The sequence below is a fragment of the Carica papaya genome, chromosome 4 (assembly GCF_054855325.1).
Source record: "Carica papaya isolate Zhongbai chromosome 4, ASM5485532v1, whole genome shotgun sequence".
NCBI lineage: Eukaryota > Viridiplantae > Streptophyta > Magnoliopsida > Brassicales > Caricaceae > Carica > Carica papaya.
Genome location: NC_142312.1, coordinates 6,402,290 through 6,421,939, shown reverse-complemented (window position 1 = coordinate 6,421,939; position 19,650 = coordinate 6,402,290). Strand labels below are relative to the sequence as shown.

Here is a 19,650-nt window from a genome sequence, read left to right as displayed (position 1 = left end):
AGCCTCCCCAAACATATACAGACAAGACACTCGTGAGCACAAAGAATCTATCGTAAAGAACATATAATTTAATTTTAAAGACTGATCAACGTACAGTCGTAAATTGAAATATGAGGGTATTACAGTTTACCCCCCCGTGGTAAGTAATTATGATCTGTGCGTACGTACAGTGATCGGATGAATGGCATGCAGAGGTTGATTTTACTTCATGTACATTTGTTTGCTTTTCTACATTCTCTTTGTTACAAAATTTACGTTTAAATAAATATATTTAATGTAAATCATTCATAAATTATATGATAACATGAGAGGTGTAGTTCTTAATAATAGTGAAATATTATATATATTTTATGGTAAAATGATTTATTAGTCTAATTTGAATATAGGGTGTAAACTAAATGAAATCTTTCCATTTAAGCATTGTATTAAGTATATATATATATATATATATATATTGCACGTACACTCATCTTTGTTTTTCCAAGTACTGAATAACTTTGGTCAGAGTACTATGTTTACTCGTGAACTTTTTACATAAACCGAAGGCATTATATTATTTTAATTATTATTATTATTACTATTATTATTATTATTATTATAAATAATTAAAAAAAAAAAAAAAGAAACGAACAATGTTAGCAAAGATTTTGTACCCTCAACCCTGACAAGAAGAAGTAATGATATGGGTCGGTGGCAAATCTTCATGTAGGATTGTGAGAAGTAAGATACGATTAGCAACAGTTATCAAATTAATTGTAGAATCAACTGTGAATTTAGGTTTAATTAATTATTTACATGTTATTTATCGCTGTCTGAATACTATTCATTCATGTGTGTATATGTATACGTCTTTTTGAAATAACTATATATTTGATATTTCTGAAGTAGATCTTTTTTGAGATTTTAAACTATCCTCCCAAAAGACAAAGCATAAAACAAGAAATATATACTTTGAATTTTGAACCAAAATCTTCATACTCCCTACTTAACCAGTTAAAAAATATGTTAATGTTTGTCTATATATATATATATATATATACATATATATGTTTGTTTAAAGATTATATACATTCACGGGTATACATCTGTGCAATCAGGGATGGGGAAGTCATGCATATAACACGGAGATTTAATGAAATATCTGGAATTACAGAAATCATATTAAAGTTCTATCACAACTAGCCATCTGGAATAAGTTAATTATGTAATATATAATTACATACAACATACCCTTGAATTAATATATATTTATACATATATAAATCTCCTGGTGTGATGAGTGCACAAACACAAACAGGGGATTACTGATGATAATAAGTGGGGTAAGAAGACAGATGTTGAAATTAATGACGGACTGTCTTCGTCTTCCTAAACCTTTCCAATGCTTCTGTTCCAAAATCAAATGCTGTCAGTCTTTCTTCTCTGGTCAGGTGACAGTGATGATGATGAAGATGAATACTAAAATCCAAATTCATCTAAAACTCCACCCACCTGAAAATCCAATGTGTCTCAGTGGTCCTAATCCATCAACCAAAACCAATAAAAATATTTTAAAATCTGGTAAGAAGACCGGATAGCCTCACATGTTGGCTTTCAGTTTATAAAGGCATTAGGCAGACCCAAGCTCATCGCTTCAGACCTTTTCCTAAGTTAAGTCCTAATCAAAAAGCCTTGACTGGTCTACCATTTCAGCAGCTCAGGATAATTTGGTCAGTCAATATATCAACATTTATATGAGGTGGATATACTGTTGCTCCCTGCATCACTCACGTAATCAACAACACAAGTTACCCAAAACAGAAAAGAAATATGAAGAAACAAAAACTTTAAAAGAGACAACGGCATGCTTAATGGATGTCTGACAACGTGAGTCAATGGTGATTATTAAAGAAATAGGAAGAGAATGAGAATGGTTTAGTTAATGATCTTAGATGATTAAATTAGCTAACCTAATGGCCTAATATGCTGCAATACATATGTCATCTTCTCCATTAATGAATATTGATGATGACATAACTTTTCCGCGTCTTTATGTTCACATCAGTTGCTATCCTACTGGTAGGTGAGCCTGGAGTTGGAAAAGTTGACCAAGGTCTGATTTCACACTAAAGCAATTAACATCTTCCTGTAATTTGTCTTGATTCCAACTTTCAAGAACCCTATATACAGTGTACATATACTCAGTTTCACTAGCTTTAGACTGATTACCACTTCCCTGTTTCTGTCTGGATCTGTAAAACATTGAGATGATTAGTAAATTCTACCAAGTGATAGACATCGCATGTTAATGTATACTTGTTAACGTACGAGTTCATATTCCAACTCAAGATCCAAAGAAATCAACCAAGAACAACTTTCTATCACAAGTCAATGGTCAATCTGGGGACCATCCATTAAAAACAACACACTCAAGATCCATAGCAGCATAATAAGAATAGACCAAAAATTCAAAGCTTAATCTTCCATAGTAGGATTCCAGCTGGGTGTCTGAAGGCTAATAGTTATAGTTATGGACACGGAGTGTCCTTGGATTCATTCAACAGTATAAAACAGTGTTATTGCACAGTAGAAACATATTTGGAAGTCGTATAAACTGTATCCCTCTTCTTTTGAGCATAAACGGACATGAATTCAATAATAATCTGAGCAATGCCATTGCTGCATAATCTGTTCTCAATCTGAAGCGATCCAACAAGGTTAAAAAAAAAAAAAGGGAACAATATTTTATCACTTCGACTGTTGATATTCACACTCATTTTTATTACTCAAGTATTTATAGAAAAAGGGCAAAGAAAGAATGCAATATATATAAATAATACATATCACACCTCTCATATTTTAAAGAAAAAAAATACTTTCAATCATATGTTCGATGGTGGATATGTTCCGTACGTAAACTCAATAAATCACCATGAGTACTGGTCTAGGCCTCTTTCCCTATGGGTATGCTCCACATATTTCAGCACAATATATATATATATAGACAGCAATAATGCAAAGCAACAACTTACAACAATCATTATCACCGTTAATCCAGCAAGTTTATGAAGTTGCAATCAATCAATCATTCAATCAACACAGACTTTATCAGATAAAGCTTATCACAACTAAAAGGAGATGCTTGAATGACGGGCATTATGTTAGATAAATCCCAATTCAGAAGCACCCAAGAGAAATACAGTGACAAAATAAATCCCATCAAGCACAGGAGATTCAATGAGGCCTGAACTTGAAGAACTTTACTCGGCACATACTTAATTCACCAAAACATTCATCTTTTAATTTCTTTCCCTCTTGTTCCATAAGTCAACACACTTTACACCACCTGCTAATCGGATTCCATAATAATGATATCTAATATCCTTAATGTATCTGCAACCTTCTACTACAGTAGTGTTATAAAAACGACCTTGCTTAAAAATTGAAGATCATCAACTTCATTTTCCTCCCTCTTTCACTTAATAATAATAACCAAGGTAGTTGACTATAGCTGTTCATGCACTTAATTTAATGATTTGGTGCAGTTAATCCACTCATGAGACTGCAAAGCAGATGAGTGCTTGCTGCCACCCCTGTGGATGGGAAGCTAAATGCATTCAGACATCGCCAAGATACAAATACTACAAAATGATGTTCTAGCTGGTTTCTTAAGAAACCATGTCAAGTTTATGAGACAAAATGGACTAACACAACAAACATACTATCTTTAAATGAACATGCCATTATTTCTCAGCGAAAGTATTTTATTTCAGAATTATAATTCAGCTTAGTTTGGCATTTGAAGGTTGTAACCCCATGGAAAAGATTGGATAATTTCCCTCATCCGTCAGAGCATGACCATTTAATAATTAGATGGAACCATTAAACAATAAATTAGCATGCATTTAACAGCAGTTAACCATGTGTCTCCTCAGCTTTCAACAGATCAAAAAGTTCACCATCCAGAAGTCTTGGATGGTCTGGAAACAGGGCAAAGTCTCGAGAAAGTAATAAGAAGCACAATTCATTAATAGAGGAGGGTCTTATGACTCATTCATACAATGGGCCAAAGCTGAAGTTATATAACTAAAGTGCAGTTCACTTTTCAACTAGATATAGGCTTGCTTAGCCTGTTAACAATGAAGGATTCCTTCCAAGTCAACAATATCCCGTCCCGCTCCAAAACCATCTTCTGGCGATTTATAAATTCAACTTCGAGAGCCATAGATAAGCTTCAACTAGGATCCCTAGACAAACAATCAAGGACAACTCTCTTCTGGCCTTTTTCATAGAGATGACACAGGTTAGGATGAGTAATTACATAATAGCCATAGAAAAATCTCATGCCAAATTCCAGATGCTCAACCACTCACTCTCTGCCACCTTCCTTAAATGACTAGAAACTAACATAATAAATATACTACCACATTAGGATATAAATACTCCAGCTTCTCTAAGATTGCATATTGAGAAAGATAATAAATGAAAAAAGAAAAGAAACAACAGATGTTAAGTCCCTTAAGCAATATTAATTATGTTTGAGTCCAGAGAGTACCGTTTACCTCTGTATTTTTTTCACTTCGTGCTTTTTAGAATAAGATTATCCTTGAGGAAAATTGGTATTCCATGAAATAAAGGTGGAAGAGGGGGAAAAGAAAAACCCTTGCATCTTTAATTGTCCTTGTTTCTCCAGTTGGTATCTTCTTTGACTTAATCAGATATAATATTACAGCAAACCACAATTCATATTTCTTTAAAATTACCATGACTGAATAGTAACTTGATCATGTTTTGTTCATCCAAATTTGTTGAAAGCAACAATTAATCAATCAGTTCCTTGTATCAGTAAAAGTACGTATCTTCATGGAAAAGGTATTGTATATGACCCTTAGAAATGATATCACATTTGGGCTTTTACCATAAATAATTGTAGAAATTTGATGAAGGGAGAGGAATAATTTGGGGATTAGATTTCAGACTGAAAACCCAAGTCTGTTATTCCATTGATCTGATGCAAATTAAGAGTACAAGATATTTATAGTGCCTACAAATACCACCCTGTTGTGAATAATAAACTAATAGATAACTTGAAATATCCTTAATTTTAAAGTAAAATAAAAATCGTACCCAAATAACATTAAAAAAGATTCCAACTAGATCTGCAAGAAAATTCAAAAGACTCTTAAACTAATTCTGGAAAACCAACTAACAAAAATACTAATTACTAAGTTAGACCTAAACCATATTTTAATATACCATTTTGTATCATGCTCCCGCATCAATTCCTTCAGGGCAAAGAGAACTTGATTCCAACAAGAAAATCCTCTTCAGTTGCCTTCAGGCATTTAGGCACTTTCAGAATGTGGTTTTCTCAACCATTTGACAAACAATAGTTGAAAGAAACCCCCCCTAGAGATTCACTTCCTTCATATCAAGCACATCTTGAATCACTTTTATAGGCTTCTTGGTCAATTAAGCAGCCCAATTATCAACTGTAGGTTGTTCCCTACTGTCATCAAATCCACGGAAATCAAACAAATCTGCAACATTGAATATTAGGCTGAATTGAACTATCATATGGTCAATCCGCTATGTAAGCATCAGAACTAACCTTCATTACAGCCCAGCAAGGACCAAAATTTTTTTGGAGGATATAGGCATTAAAGGGCATTGAGGGGAATTCACACACAAAAAAATAGCTCCAACTCTCAAAGAGAAAGATCAATAAGATCAACGAAATCAGCTCATGGTATTGAGGGCAACCCTTGAACAAAATAGGATAGACCTAAGCTAGTGATCCAAACACAAGCAAAGGGAGAAGAAATGTATTCAAAAGCTTTATTTTTCTCTCTTTCCCAATGACCCAGACAATGACAAGGGTATGAGAGACATGAATTTCCTCCTAAATTTTACGGTTGCAAAACCATTTTCAAGTCCATGATTCATCCTTTATAGAGCCACTAACAACCTTGCTGGGACCAACTTTTCCAGATTTAAGTTTATGATAAGTCTGTTACGGAAACTTTCATTCCAGAAATGCGCCATTATGTGATCACCCGTAGGCAAACTCCTTGAACCTCTTGTGTCAATTTGCATTTTCCTCATAAAGTTCATCGCGAGTTCTGATTGCTGCCTACATCTCCTCACATATCTTTCTTGTGTGATCAGCAAAAGCCATCACATCTTCACTAGCTTAAGAAACAAATGGCAATTGAACAAGGTTAACTACATGCTGTGACTATGTCTATAGACAGCTTCAGATGGAGTCCTTTCAGTGGTGCACTACATAGAAGTCTTGAAGGGTAATTTTCATTAGGAACACTTAATGTCGTACCTTCACAAGTATCCTACAATACACCGTAAAAAGTTACCAGGACTCCTATCAGATATTTGCCCTCCATTTGTGCATGGAAGGTGGTTGAAAACAGAGTCGTCTTCCATTTCTCTCACTAAATGCCTTCAAAAGTGACCCACGAACTTCACATCCATGTCTGACACAATACTTTAGGGAAATAAGTAGAAACGTGCCACCTCTCTGAAAGATAATTCCACCATGTGGGAAGCATCAATATCAGAGTTCTAGAACATGGAATAAAATGAACCATCAAACAAAACCAATCAACCAATATAAATAAGGAACTGTAGCCTCTTGTTGTCTTTGGGAGTCCAGAAACAGAGTCCACGTTGAGATGAACTCACGGTCAGGTAGTTAGCAATAAGAGTGGCAAACCAGTGTTTTGTGACATACCCCACACCATCTCACCAACCTTTCTACATGTCACTCACCTTAAGCCAATAATCACCTTGCCACCACAGCCGAGTTCTTATCAAGTCCAAAATATCCTCCTAAGCCTCAATGTAATCCTGAATAATTTGCTCACCTTGAGAACCATCTGCAATTCACAATTCATTACCTCAAAACAAATATCAATCATGAATAATAAAAGGAATATACAAGGAACTTCGCGGCCTCTATAAATTCTTCATCACATGGGAGAGAAAGCAATCACTTGGGTACTGATTTTTCAGCTCCTCAAAGCCAATCACCTGAGCACATAGAGCATTCAGCAATGAATTCTTCAACTGAGTGCCTCTACTGCTTTTTGCTCACACTATTTATGCTTCAAGGTGGATGAAATTTGTATAACTTAGACTTATTTCCTTTGGAAATTAAGGTGTCAAAGTGCCTCATTATCTAAAAATACTATGAACTCCAGGTACAGTAGATGCGGTTGCTAACAAAGTAATAAATAACATATCAGTCAGGATCTTGATTTTAGCTTCAAAAAGCTATACCAACTGTCAATTTTGGTGTACATTTTCAGATTCATCGCTAATTTGTAATTTATGCATATCATGTTATATTATATCTATAGGCACTCAGGAGACACATATATAAGCATAATGATTAATAATAATATTATAACAAGGACATAACTATTTAATTTGAAAACTCATATTACACATATATCAACAAGATGATGTTTATTAAAAACATCAAACAATATAAATCATATCAAAATATTCAAAATACAAATATATTAAGTAAATAAAACTTATAAATTAGAAATATAGGACATGAGTAGCATACTAAGACAAAGACAAGAAAACTTAATTCAATGTTACAATAACTACCTCTTTAAGTCAATTTTGGATAACATAATGGATCTGGAGATTTGATCTAACATCTCATCCAACCTTCAAATGAGAAATCAATACTTGGTGATTTTGTCACTTGCATGACAATCCACAGAAAATCTCCACAAGATATCTTTCTTTGGAGCAAGTAAAACGAGTACTGCAAAGGCACATTTGCTTCCTTTACTGAAAAACTTAACCATTAATTCCTGAATTTGCCTTTGCATTGTAGCTTCTTATGCTGGCAGCATCTAATAGGCACCTTGATTAGGCAAGACTACACCGAGAACAAATCAATCACATGTTAATTGATCCTCATGGGACACAATCCCCTAGTCAGATCTTCACACACTACCTTATTAAATTCAGCCATAGATTCATGATTTGGGTGGATGGGGAGGTTCATCCTCCAATTGAACAAATTTGCAACACATTACATAAACAACTCCTGACGCTTTAGTTGCTTCTTTGCACTACTAAGGGTCTCCTTGTTCAAGGGTGCCAAGCAATCTTCTTATTATTCTTATGAAAGCTGCAGGTGTCTCCTCGAGTACTATGGTCTATATCTCAATCAAACAAAAAAGACAACCTAACCAATAAGATATAACAAGCATCCATAGCTAAGACATCACTTAGGATGATGCCAAATGGATATGAGCTAGCAGTTCCTAATATTAGGATTGTGGATAATTAAGATTGTGGATAATATTAGGTATTTAGTAGCTTTAGGATTATATTACAGCTTAAATATTATTAAGTTTTAAGTTTCTTATGGCAGAAATATCAAATTTCACTCTGCAGTTTCGGAAAATATTCAAATCGCACCTTGAAGTGTTTTTGATGCAAATCAACCTTGTACTAAGGTAGTTTTGTATGTAATTGAAGCGCATATAATTAATTGACTTGCAAGTACTGGCATTTTACCTTTGGATATCACACTTAAGAAAGTAACAATTGTTAGAAATAATACTTAATTTGTCAAAATGTAATGCTCTAATTAATTTTAATTACAATTAAAATTAATAAATAAATATAATTTTTTAATTTTTATTTATGGTAAAAATGAAGAAAATTAAATAGATGATGAAATTGAAAACAATTTTGAGAAAAATGGATAAATATTTGAGTTCTGCGAATATTTTTGAAAGAAAAATCGGAAACTGAGGGTTAAAACGCAATTTAAAAAAATTGTGCCACGTAGAACGCCCAATTAACAGCCCCGACGAACCGGAGCACGCCGCGTGACAAACGACGCTAATGCGGTACCATGCAGAAGGTCAGGCTGGCGATGCACGTGTCGCGATCGGACAGTCTGAATTTGTTTCCGCACGCACAGACGATCCGGATCTGTTCCCTTTTCAGACGCGATTCGACGATCACGATTAAACGCGATGAATGGTCAATATCCACTTCCTATTAAAACGCGATCGAATGACTCAAATCAAATTACGTCAAACGGTTCAGATTTACTCCCTATTTAATTACAATCGAACGGTAAAGATCAAACGCGATAGACGGCCCAGATTAAACGGAGATGAATATAAATAACCCTTTTCACACCAAATCCTAACCCTAGCCGCCAGATACCCTACTAGAGAAGAAGAGCCAGTTGCCAGGAAGGGAGCCACCCGCTGCCTACCGCCACGCCGAAGCCACTTCTAACTGCCAAAAGAGGTAAAAATTCTTATTTACTCGAAATTCAATTTTGAACACCCCCATGACCAAATCAGAGCAAAAGAACGGGCAGATGAAGCGAAAACTGCGGGTAAAGTCTAGTGGCACCGCCGCGGGAAAAGACAAAAACCGCCTCTGGCGAGGCCTTTCCTGATTCCCGTTGCGTGTAATTTTTTCACCATTGTAATCATCATTCCTTTCCCTACAGATTGACCAAAGCAAAACACCCAACAACGAAGGTGAGCTAGCGGAACCGCCGCACTGGAGAACCCCGCCGCTGGTAAACTTTGGTTTCTTGACTTTTTTTGGCCAACCGAGACCTTTTAACGTATTTTCTCGCAATGACTGGTACGAAACTGGCCGAAAACAGCCGATCCGAGGCAAACTGCCGCCACCAGTGGCGGCGTTGTCGCTGGAGCACGGCGGAGTCGCCGTTCCAGAATTCCGAAATTGGCCAAAAAGGGTTCCTAATGCTGATTTTGGGTTTTTTGAAATATTTCTTGGTACTTGAAGCACGTTTTAATCCTTAAAGGAAAATTCAGAGAACCTAAGGACCGCCAGTAGGCGCAATCAAATGTTAGTATTTTGGACATCAATTTGAATAAGAATCCCTTACTTTATTACCTGTTATGGACTTCAAGTTTAATTCTAAATAATACGGTATTTCGTGAAATTTAAAAAATATTAATAAATAATTACAGATTACTAATGGAGTCGAAACCGGTTATTTATTATTATTTGCTATGTTTAAGCGATTACTTGATTTTACATCTTTCGAATGCATGATAATACACTAGAATTGATATGATGATGCGATTGTATTTTTTTTATGCATGTATTGCTTATTTTATGTGATTATAGTTGAATTGAGAAACTAGAAACTAAAGACAAACGAGAAATTATTTGCTTAAATGGATGGATGAACGACAGCCTTACTGGATATCCTGAGAGATGGTGAACGGACCAGGTACATAGGGAACCCTACCGTGAACGTTGTCATATACTGAACGGGATATCAAGATTTGGTAATTTGGCGCTCATAGCGGACGGAATATTGAGGGATAGTATCTTTTGGCTCTCATATCAGACAGGATATGGCGACGGCTCATTAATTGAAAATGTTAAAATAGGGTTCACGCGTAGTGGGGACATCCCTATGAACCCTCACGGATACCAGTAGGCTGAATAAAGGGAAGGTTGTTGTTCCAAGTGATTGTATATGAAATTATGGTATGCGTTATATTATTGACTTTGTAAGTTATTTTTTGAAATCTCGCTATGATAAGAGTGAGGTAAATTATTTTATTTATGACAAACGAATTTACTTAAATTAAGAGCTCCATTAGTTGTTTTGATGATTTTTACCAACCTTCATTTCTGTGTCGGTGAGTAGCGTAATATTCTTACTGTACTACTGTAACTCATTCTTTCATTAACAATTTTAGATCAAGATGACCAGGATTCAGAGCTCAATTCCAAGAGGGTTGCGAGTATAATGTCCAATTACTTATTTTTCGTTTATTTCTTTAATTTTTCATTATTTCTTTTAAAATTGTCATTCTCGTAACCCTATTAGGTATCTGAATTATTGTGTAAGAAATGCAAATCATAACTATTTATTTTGCCTTCGCATTCAATTCATAATTTATTTTCTTTCAAGTTTACGGGTCATTACAGTTGGTATCAGAGCCGCATTCCTCGGAACCATGCCTTATACAAATCCTTATAAAACACCAAAAACAATAAATTATCACTCAACTGTTTCTTATGAAATGCAGGTACAGATAAATGAGGAGATGAAAACCCCCACTAAACCGAGTAGCCAAGGAGGATTCGCTTCGAGAGGTTGTTGACCGGGTATTTGAAATACTGGAGAGACTCATTGCTGCTCAGCAGGCCCGGAAAGAAAGGAATGAGCTACCTGACCTTCCCCCGCTGCCACAGGTTGAGTCACCCCTGCAGTGAGAGGATCCCGAGCCACCCATGTACGATCATGCTCCTCCACAGTACCATCCAGCACTACCATAGTATGATCTGGTGCCCCAACCACAGTACCACCCGTCACCACCATAGTATAGCCTGGTACTCCAACCGCATCACCCGGCACCACCACAGTACAATCCAGTGTCTCCACCGTATCATTCAGTACCACCACAGTACCATCCAGTCCATCCCCAGCATAATCCAGTCCCTCTCCCATGGGACTCAATTTCTCTCATGATGGACGTAGGCTACATTGAGAGGTATAAAAAACTAAATCCATCTACTTTTGCAGAGGTATCCTCCTTTGAAGAGACCAAATATTAGTTAACTAAGATAGAGAAGGCCTTCACGACTCTTGGGGTGATTCCCGAACAAAGAGTCATACTTGCCACCTACATGCTGGGTGGAGAAGTAGGCCGCTGGTGGCAACTCAAGCAGGCTACCCTGCCCGTTCTTGTCACTTGGGAACAATTCTTGACAATCTTTAATGCAAAGTACCTTTCAGAGCATCTCCGACATCTGAAAAAAATAGAGTTTGCACACCTGGTCCAAGGTGACATGACTGTATCAGAATATATTCGAAAGTTCCTAAAATTATGTCGATATTCCCCTGAGAGCATGATGGATGAAGACAGGAGGGCAAGAAAGTTCGAATGGGGTATCTGTCCTAATATCAGACAGCAGTTGTATGTGTTCGAGCTCAGTCCATACTCAGTTGTTCTGGCCAAAGCACAGTTAGTAGAGAGGAACCTTCGCATTTTTCCTCCAACAGTGGGGAATCTCAAGCCCTCAGCTTCACACTGCAGAACAGCACCTAATGCACATGTTCATCAAAACAAGAGATCTAGGTCGATGACTCAGGCACCTCCTCGGATTCCAAAAATAAGTCGCGGTAGGACTTGCCAGAACTATGACAAGAATCATGGGGACCGACCCTGATATCGCCTCAACAACACTTACCGCATATGTGAGAGTGCCCAGCATTATGTAAGAGAGTGCTCGAAGAACCAGAACCAGGTCAGACCTCCTATTCAGGACAGGGCTTACAATCTCACTCAGCAAGATGGAGAAGCCAACTCAGACGTGGTACAGGGTACATACACTATCTATAATCATCTTGGACATGTTTTGATTGATACTGGTGCCTCACATTCATTTGTTTCACATTTTTTGCATCAAACTTAAATGTATTACCTGAAATACTTGATTCTGTGTTGTTTGTATCTACTCCTGGGAGTAGAACACTACTGGGGAAGTTATATACAAAGCCTGTGTCATAAATATAGTAGATAGGAAGTTGAATATGGACCTAATAGAAATTGATACGGATGACTTTGATGTAATTTTAGAAATGAATTGGCTAGCGGCGTATCACGCCACCGTATATTGTATTCAACCCTTCTAATGAGAAGTCATTTACAAATTAATAAAAAAATTTAATATTTGTTCCCTCATGCCAAATTTTCCTATTATCAAGTGTTTTAACCCAATTGTTTTCTCTAACTAGGCAAAACCAAGAAAGAAATTTGTATTCAAGAGATTCCAGTAGTTCGAGACTTCCCGGATGTGTTCCTGAATGAACTACCTATACTGGCAGTAGACAGAGAAGTCGAATTCACCATAAACCTTCAGTTAGGCACTCAGCCCATTTCAGTTGCCCCTTACTGCATAAGTCATGTTAAGATAGAGGAGCTGAGAAAATAAATCAATAAATTGCAAAATAATAGATTCATCCGACATAGTGTGTCCCCTTAAGGTGCTGGAGTCACATTTGCAAGAAAAGTAGATGACTTTCTTTATCAATTGCAGGGGACCTAGGTCTTCTCCAAGATATACCTGCGTTTAGGGTACCATCAGGTAAAGATCAAGGCAGAACACAATCCAAAAACAGCATTTCGAACCAAGTACGGACACTATGAGTTCCTGGTCATGCCAGTTGAACTAACCAACGCACCAGTCATCTTCATGAATTTGATGAACAAGGTTTTCAAACAATTCATAAATCAGTTCATCATTAAATTCATCGATGATATCTTGATCTATTCAAAAAGCAGAGAGGAACACGCTCACCATCTGCCTCAGGTTTTACAAGTTCTTAAAGAGAAGAAACTGTATGCAAAGTTGAGTAAGTGTGGGTTATGCATCGAGCAGACTACCTTCCTATGGCATATCATATCAAAAGATGGAGTGTCAATGAATCCCGAAAAAGTTGAGACAATGCTCGATTAAGTAAAATTGACATCGGTCAAGGAGATCCGTAACTTTCTAGGGATGGCAGGTTATTACCGCAGATTTTGTGGAAGGGTTTTCTAGCTTACCTGCTCCTCTGACTCGGCTCGCAAATAAGAACGTCAAGTTTGAGTAGAACGAGAACTGTGAAATGAATTTTTTAAAACTAAAGAAACAACTAACTACTGCACCTGTGTTGGACTTGCCGAGCGGGTCGGGTGAATATACAGTTTATGGTGATGTCTGCTACTAAGGGTTGGGTTGTGTTCTGATGCAGTATAGGAATGTCATAACCTATAGGTCCAGACAGTTGAAGAGTCATGAGAAAAACTATCTCACTCATGACTTAGAACTTACCGCAATTATCCACGTTTGAAGACTTGGCGCCATTACTTGTATGGGGAGACCTTTCAAATCTATACCAATCATAAGAGTTTGAAACACATATTCACTCAAAAGGATTTCAACATGCATCACAGAAGATGGATAGAATTCCTTAAGAACTATGAATGCAACATCTTGTATCACTCAAAAGAAAAAGTGCAGGCATATTAGCTCACTTGATGGTTTCCGAATGCAGGGTAATAGGGGTCACACAACAGGTACGACTTCAGAACCTGAAGAGAGTCACATGTTTGTCTTACCTGACTATTCAACCCGAGTTGATCCAGAGAATAAAGGAAGCTCAGTCCGCCGATTCCACCCGAGCAGCCCTCAAGAAAGAAGCAGAATATGGAGTTAATTCAGAATTTCGAGTCTCTGCCGATGGGTTGTTTAGATTTCAGAACAGGGTGTGTGTTCCAGGTGACGATGAGTTGAAAAGGGACATCATGACAGATGCCCATAACTTGAAGTTTGTTATGCATCCCAGAAGCATTAAAATGTATTAAAATATGCGACCCCGATTTTGGTGGAACGCGATGAAAAAAGATGTGTCCAACTTTGTTCAAGTGTTTGGTATGTCAGCAAGTCAATGCAGAACATCAACACCCAGACAGGCTACTTCAGCCATTATCTATTACAGAGTGGAAGTGGGAACATATCACAATAGATTTCGTGACAGGATTGCCTTGGTCACGTTCAGGACTTGATGTCATTTGGGTAATTGTTAACCGGCTCACCAAGTTTTTCCACTTCTTACCCATCAGGATGACCGAACCCTTAGACAAGATAGCAAAAATATACATCTGGGAGATAATCAGATTACATGGAGTACTAGTGACAGTAGTGTCCGACAGGGACCCAGGTTCATTTCTCGTTTTTGCTCTAGTTTTCAACAAGCCATCAGAACGAAACTATCTTTTAGTACTGCATTTCGCCCTCAAACCGATAGACAGTCAGAAAGGACGATCCGCACACTTGAGAAAATGCTCCGAGCTTGTGTTCTTGACTTCGGGGACCATTGGAATGATTATTTACCCCTGATAGAATTCGCCTACAACAACAACTACCAAGCAAGTATTGGCATGACTCTGTACGAAGCGCTGTATGGCTGCCCATGCAGATCGTCGATACGTTAGGAAGAAGTAGGTGATAGAAAACTGTTCGACTCAGATCTCGTAGAGAAGACTACAACCAAAATAGTTAAGATCAGGAAAAACATTCAGACGGTTCAGAGCATGCAAAAAAGTTATACAGATACCTGGAGAAGAGATTTGGAATTTGAGAAAGGTGATCGAGTATTCCTTAAGATCACTTCTTTCAACAGAATTAGTAGGTTTTGCAAGAGGGGAAAACTAAACCCTAGTTTATTGGGTCATTTAAAATTTTAAACCAAATTGACACTGCCGCCTACAAACTGGCACTGCCTCCAGAACTTTTCAAGATCCATAATGTGTTTCATGTATCCATGCTATGGAAGTACAACTCAGACCCCTCTCATGTCTTGGCTCACGAGACTCTTTCACTGCAGGAGAATCTGTCCTACGAGAAAGTACCAATCCTTATTGTGAACTGAACGAATAGAGTACTCCCCAACTGGAAAATTCCCCTTGTTAAAATCCTATAACAGAATCACACACTGAGAGAGATCACATAAGAGCTAGAATCAGACTTAAGAGTCCAATATCTCCGATTGTTTGATTGAGTAAGAGAGACAAATTTGAGGGATCAAATTTCTTTTAAAATGATGAGAGTTGTAATGCCTTAATTAATTTTAATTCTAATTAAAATTAATGAATAAATATAATTTTCTAATTTTTTAATTTTTATTTAAGGTAAAAATGAAGAAAATTAAATAGAGAATGAAATTGAAAATAATTTTGGAAAAAATGGATAAAAATTTGGGTTATATGGGTGTTTTTGAAAGAAAAATTAGAAATTGTGAGTTAAAACACAATTTAAAAAAATTGCACCACGTAGGAAACCCAGTCAGCAGCCCCGACGAACAGGAGTGCGCTGCGTGGCAAGCCACGCTGATGTGGTGCCACGCGGGAGACTACGTTAGCGATCCGCGTGCCGCGATCGGACGGCCCAAATTTGTTCCTGCGTGCACGGACAGTTTGGATTCGTTCCCTTTTCAGACGCAATCGGACGGCCATGATTAAACGCGATAAACGGTCCAGATCTACTTTCTATTTAAATGCAATCGGATGGCTCAAATCAAATCGCGTTGAATAGCCCAGATTCATTCCCTATTTAATCGCGATCGGATGGTCCAGATCAAATGCGATGGACAGCCCTGATTAAAAGAAGACGGATATAAATAACCTTCTTCACACCAAACCCTAACCCTACCCACCAAACAACCCCGATGGAGAAGAATGGAGCCGTCTGCCGCCCCCTGCCGCGCTGGAGCCACTTCTAACTACCAAAAAAGATAAAAATTTTCTTATTTGCTCGAAATTCAATTTTGAACACTCACATGGCCAAATTGGAGGAAAAGGATCAGCGGATGGGTCGGAAACTGCGGGTAAAACCCGGCGACGTCGCTGTGAGAAAAGGCGAAAACCGCCTCCGATGAGGCCCTTCTCGATTCCCATTGTATGTAATTTTTTCACCACTATAATCTCCATTATGTTCTCTACAAGTTGACCGAAGCAAAACACCAAACTACAAAGGTGAGCCGGTGGAGCCGCCGCACCGGGGAACTCCGCCGCCGGTAAGTTTTAATTTTTCGACTTTTTTCGGCCAACCAAGACCCCTTAACATGTTTTCTAGCAGGAATTGGTACAAAACCGGCCGAAAACAGCCGACCTGATGCAAACCTCCGCCGCAGGCAACGGTGTCGTCACCGAAGCAAGGCGGAGCCGCCGTGCTAGATTTCCGAAATTGGTCTAAAGGGGTTCCTAACACTGATTTTGGATTTTTTAGAGTATTTCTTGGTACTTGAAACGCGTTTTAATCTCCGAAGGAAAATTCAGGGAATCCAGAGACCGCTAGTAGGCGCAGTCAAAAGTTAGCATTTTGAACATCAGTTTGAGTAAGAATCTCTCACCTTATTCTCTATTATGGAATTAAAATTTAATTCTAAATAATATTGTATTTTGTGAAACTTAGAAAATATTCATTATTAATTACAAATTACTAATGTAACCGAAATTAATTGTTTATTATTATTTGTTATATTTAAGCGATTGTCTGACTTTATAATTTTCGAATGCATAATAATACACTGGAATTAGTATGATGATGCAATTGTATTTTTTTTATGCATGTATTACTTGTTTTATGTTATTACGGTTGAATTAAGAAACTAGAAACTAAATGTGAACGAGAAATCGTTTGATTAAGTGGATGGATGAACGGCAACCTTACTGGTTGAGAGATGGTGGATAGACCGGGTACATAAGGAATCTTACGTGAACATTGTCTCATACTGGACGGGGTATCGAGATTTGGTAATTTGATGCTCATACCGGACGGGGTATTGAGGGATGGTATCTTTTGGCGCTCATACTATACGAGGTATAGGGATGGCCTGTTAATTGAAAATATTAAAACAGGGTTCACGTGTAATGAGTACATTCTTATAAACCCCCACAGATACCAGTAGACTGAAGAAATGGAAGGTTGTAGTTCCAACTTATTGTATATGAAATTATGATGTGTTATATTATTGACTTTATAGATTATTTTTGGAAATCTCGCTACGGTAAGTATGTGGTAAATGATTTTATTTATGACAAACGAATTTATTTAAATTAAAAACTTCATTAGTTGTTTTGATGATTTCTATCAATTTTCATTTCTGTATCGATGAGTAGCGTGGTACTATTAATGGAGTAGTATAACTCATTCTTTCATTAATCATTTCAGATCAAGAAGATCAAGATCCAAAACTCGATCCACAAGATGGTTGCGAGTAGAATGCCCAGTTGTTTTTTTTCCATTTATTTTTTTAATTTTTTATTATTTCTTTTAAAAGAGTCAGTCCCGTAGCCATATTGGGTAATCTGAATTATTGTGTAAAAAATATAAACCCTAACTATTTATAATTTATTTTTTTTCTAATTCACAGATCGTTGCACAAAAGGCTAGAGCCCACAATTATCCTATACATCTCAAGCTTGTGTGGAAATACAAGGAGAACGATTATTCATTCTGGTACCGGAATCACATCATTTGTTGACAATTTACGCTAATCTCTTAGTATAAATAGAAACAAGCGTTTTACTGCTGAACGAACATATAAAAATTCTTATATAAATAACATAAACCAGAAAGCAACGACACAACTTAATCGATCAGCCATTCATGAGAATGCTCGATGTTACACAGCAAAACACTCTAACTAAATCAATTCTGGGTCGAATGCTGGATTCTGGAACTAAAGCAGTTACCACAATTCTTCCCAAGTAATTGGTCAAGAATTGATTCCACGCCCCCGTAAAATGCAACGAAATCCACAAAAATGAAATATACAAATAAAATTATCAGAAATCAACAATTGAATTTTCGACTCCACAATATGACAAAATGTTATATCGCAACTGAGGTAACCTAATTTACGAAGTATTCCATTTCCCTTACCTCTCAAAACCTTAGGAACCGGAACACGAAGAGAGCCTCGAGAATCCCGAAACACGCCCCTGCAAGTACATCCAACAGGAAATGCCTCCCAAGAAGAACCCTAGAGATGGCAGTCAAGCTCGCCCATATCCAAACCCCAAAAACAATGGCTCGCGTCATGTCCTCCTTGTTGTAGTCATCCGGAATCCATCTGTCCAAGAACCAACCATTTCCACTCTCCCCCCACGGCTTAGACGAGAATGTGAGGGCAAATCTCTCAATGGCAGCTGCGGAAAGCGAGACGGAGGCGGCAACGAAGAAGACGCGGGTGGCGTGACCACTGGGAAATGAGAAGTTGTCGATGGATATGACGGGGGACATAGAAGGGTTGTAGTGAGGGCGGGAGCGGCGGAAAAGAGTCTTGACGAAGCCGATGAAAACTAGGTCGAGAAGAAGTCCGACGACGAACGGGAGGAGGAAGGAGAAGCGAAGAGGGGAAAGGGGAGGGGCGAGGAGAAGGGCGAGGGAAACGGGGAAGGAAAGGCGGAAGTCAGCGGAGTATTCGAGGAGGAGGAGGAAAGAATGCGGAAGGATGGGCTTGGTGAGGGTATGAAGCGCGTGAGAAAGCGTGGCGTCTACGGTCAACAGATGGCGAGGGAGTGGAGTTGCAGTTGGTGGGTTTGTGGTGTTGGCTTTGAGTGGCGGTTGTGCGGAAGCCATGGCGGGGTTGGGTCTCGTTGGCTGGGATGGATTACAGTTTTGTTTGGTTGTTCTTTGACTGAGTTTAATCCAACAGGTCAGGGAAAAGAATAAAGCCCGAGAGAAAGTCAAAAGAAGCCGGCGACGGCGCCCCGTGTGCTACGCAAATATATATTTGCCGGAGACGTAGTTACTTTTAACTATTTTGTTTCTTTGAATAGTGTTTTCTATTTATTTTTATTTTTATTGTAAAAAATTATATTTTATTAAAATTTTAGATTTGTTATATTTCCTAGTGGCTAAATCCAACACTCAAAAGCCCAGAAGGAAAAGAGAAGAGGGCCTTAAAATAGGCCCAACTCTGATGCAAAGACAATCAGCACTAATTAATGATCTTCAAAACAGCGTCGTTTGGCTGAATCTATATTGGCCTTAAAACGATGTTGTTTTAATAGGAGGCGTCAGCAGTTGTTGAGTTGGAGGAGGAGAGGGTGATCG

The 19,650-nt window shown here is 37.8% G+C and overlaps 2 protein-coding genes across 7 annotated transcripts; one reads left to right on the top strand and one right to left on the bottom strand.

The window, feature by feature from the left end:
• Window positions 1-1,117: 1,117 nt before the first annotated feature.
• Window positions 1,118-19,340, bottom strand: LPPBETA (Phosphatidic acid phosphatase (PAP2) family protein). Of its 6 annotated transcripts, XR_015818355.1 has the most exons (4): window positions 18,475-19,340; window positions 1,950-2,231; window positions 1,584-1,757; window positions 1,118-1,491 (listed from the first exon to the last, which is right to left on the bottom strand). XR_015818355.1 is itself a non-coding variant. In XM_022046255.2 (2 exons), the coding sequence occupies exon 1, from the start codon at window positions 19,171-19,173 to the stop codon at window positions 18,478-18,480; it is 696 nt and encodes a 231-aa protein (XP_021901947.1). In that variant the 5' UTR covers window positions 19,174-19,340; the 3' UTR covers window positions 1,118-1,491; window positions 18,475-18,477. The 6 variants fall into 6 exon arrangements, 4 of the variants coding, with proteins under 4 accessions (XP_021901947.1, XP_088073735.1, XP_021901945.1 ...); XR_002540230.2 differs by lacking the exon at window positions 1,950-2,231; XM_022046255.2 differs by lacking the exons at window positions 1,584-1,757; window positions 1,950-2,231.
• On the top strand, window positions 11,671-12,213 carry LOC148266230 (uncharacterized). The gene has a single exon (XM_088218175.1). The coding sequence runs from the start codon at window positions 11,671-11,673 to the stop codon at window positions 12,211-12,213; it is 543 nt and encodes a 180-aa protein (XP_088074301.1).
• Window positions 19,341-19,650: the final 310 nt, after the last annotated feature.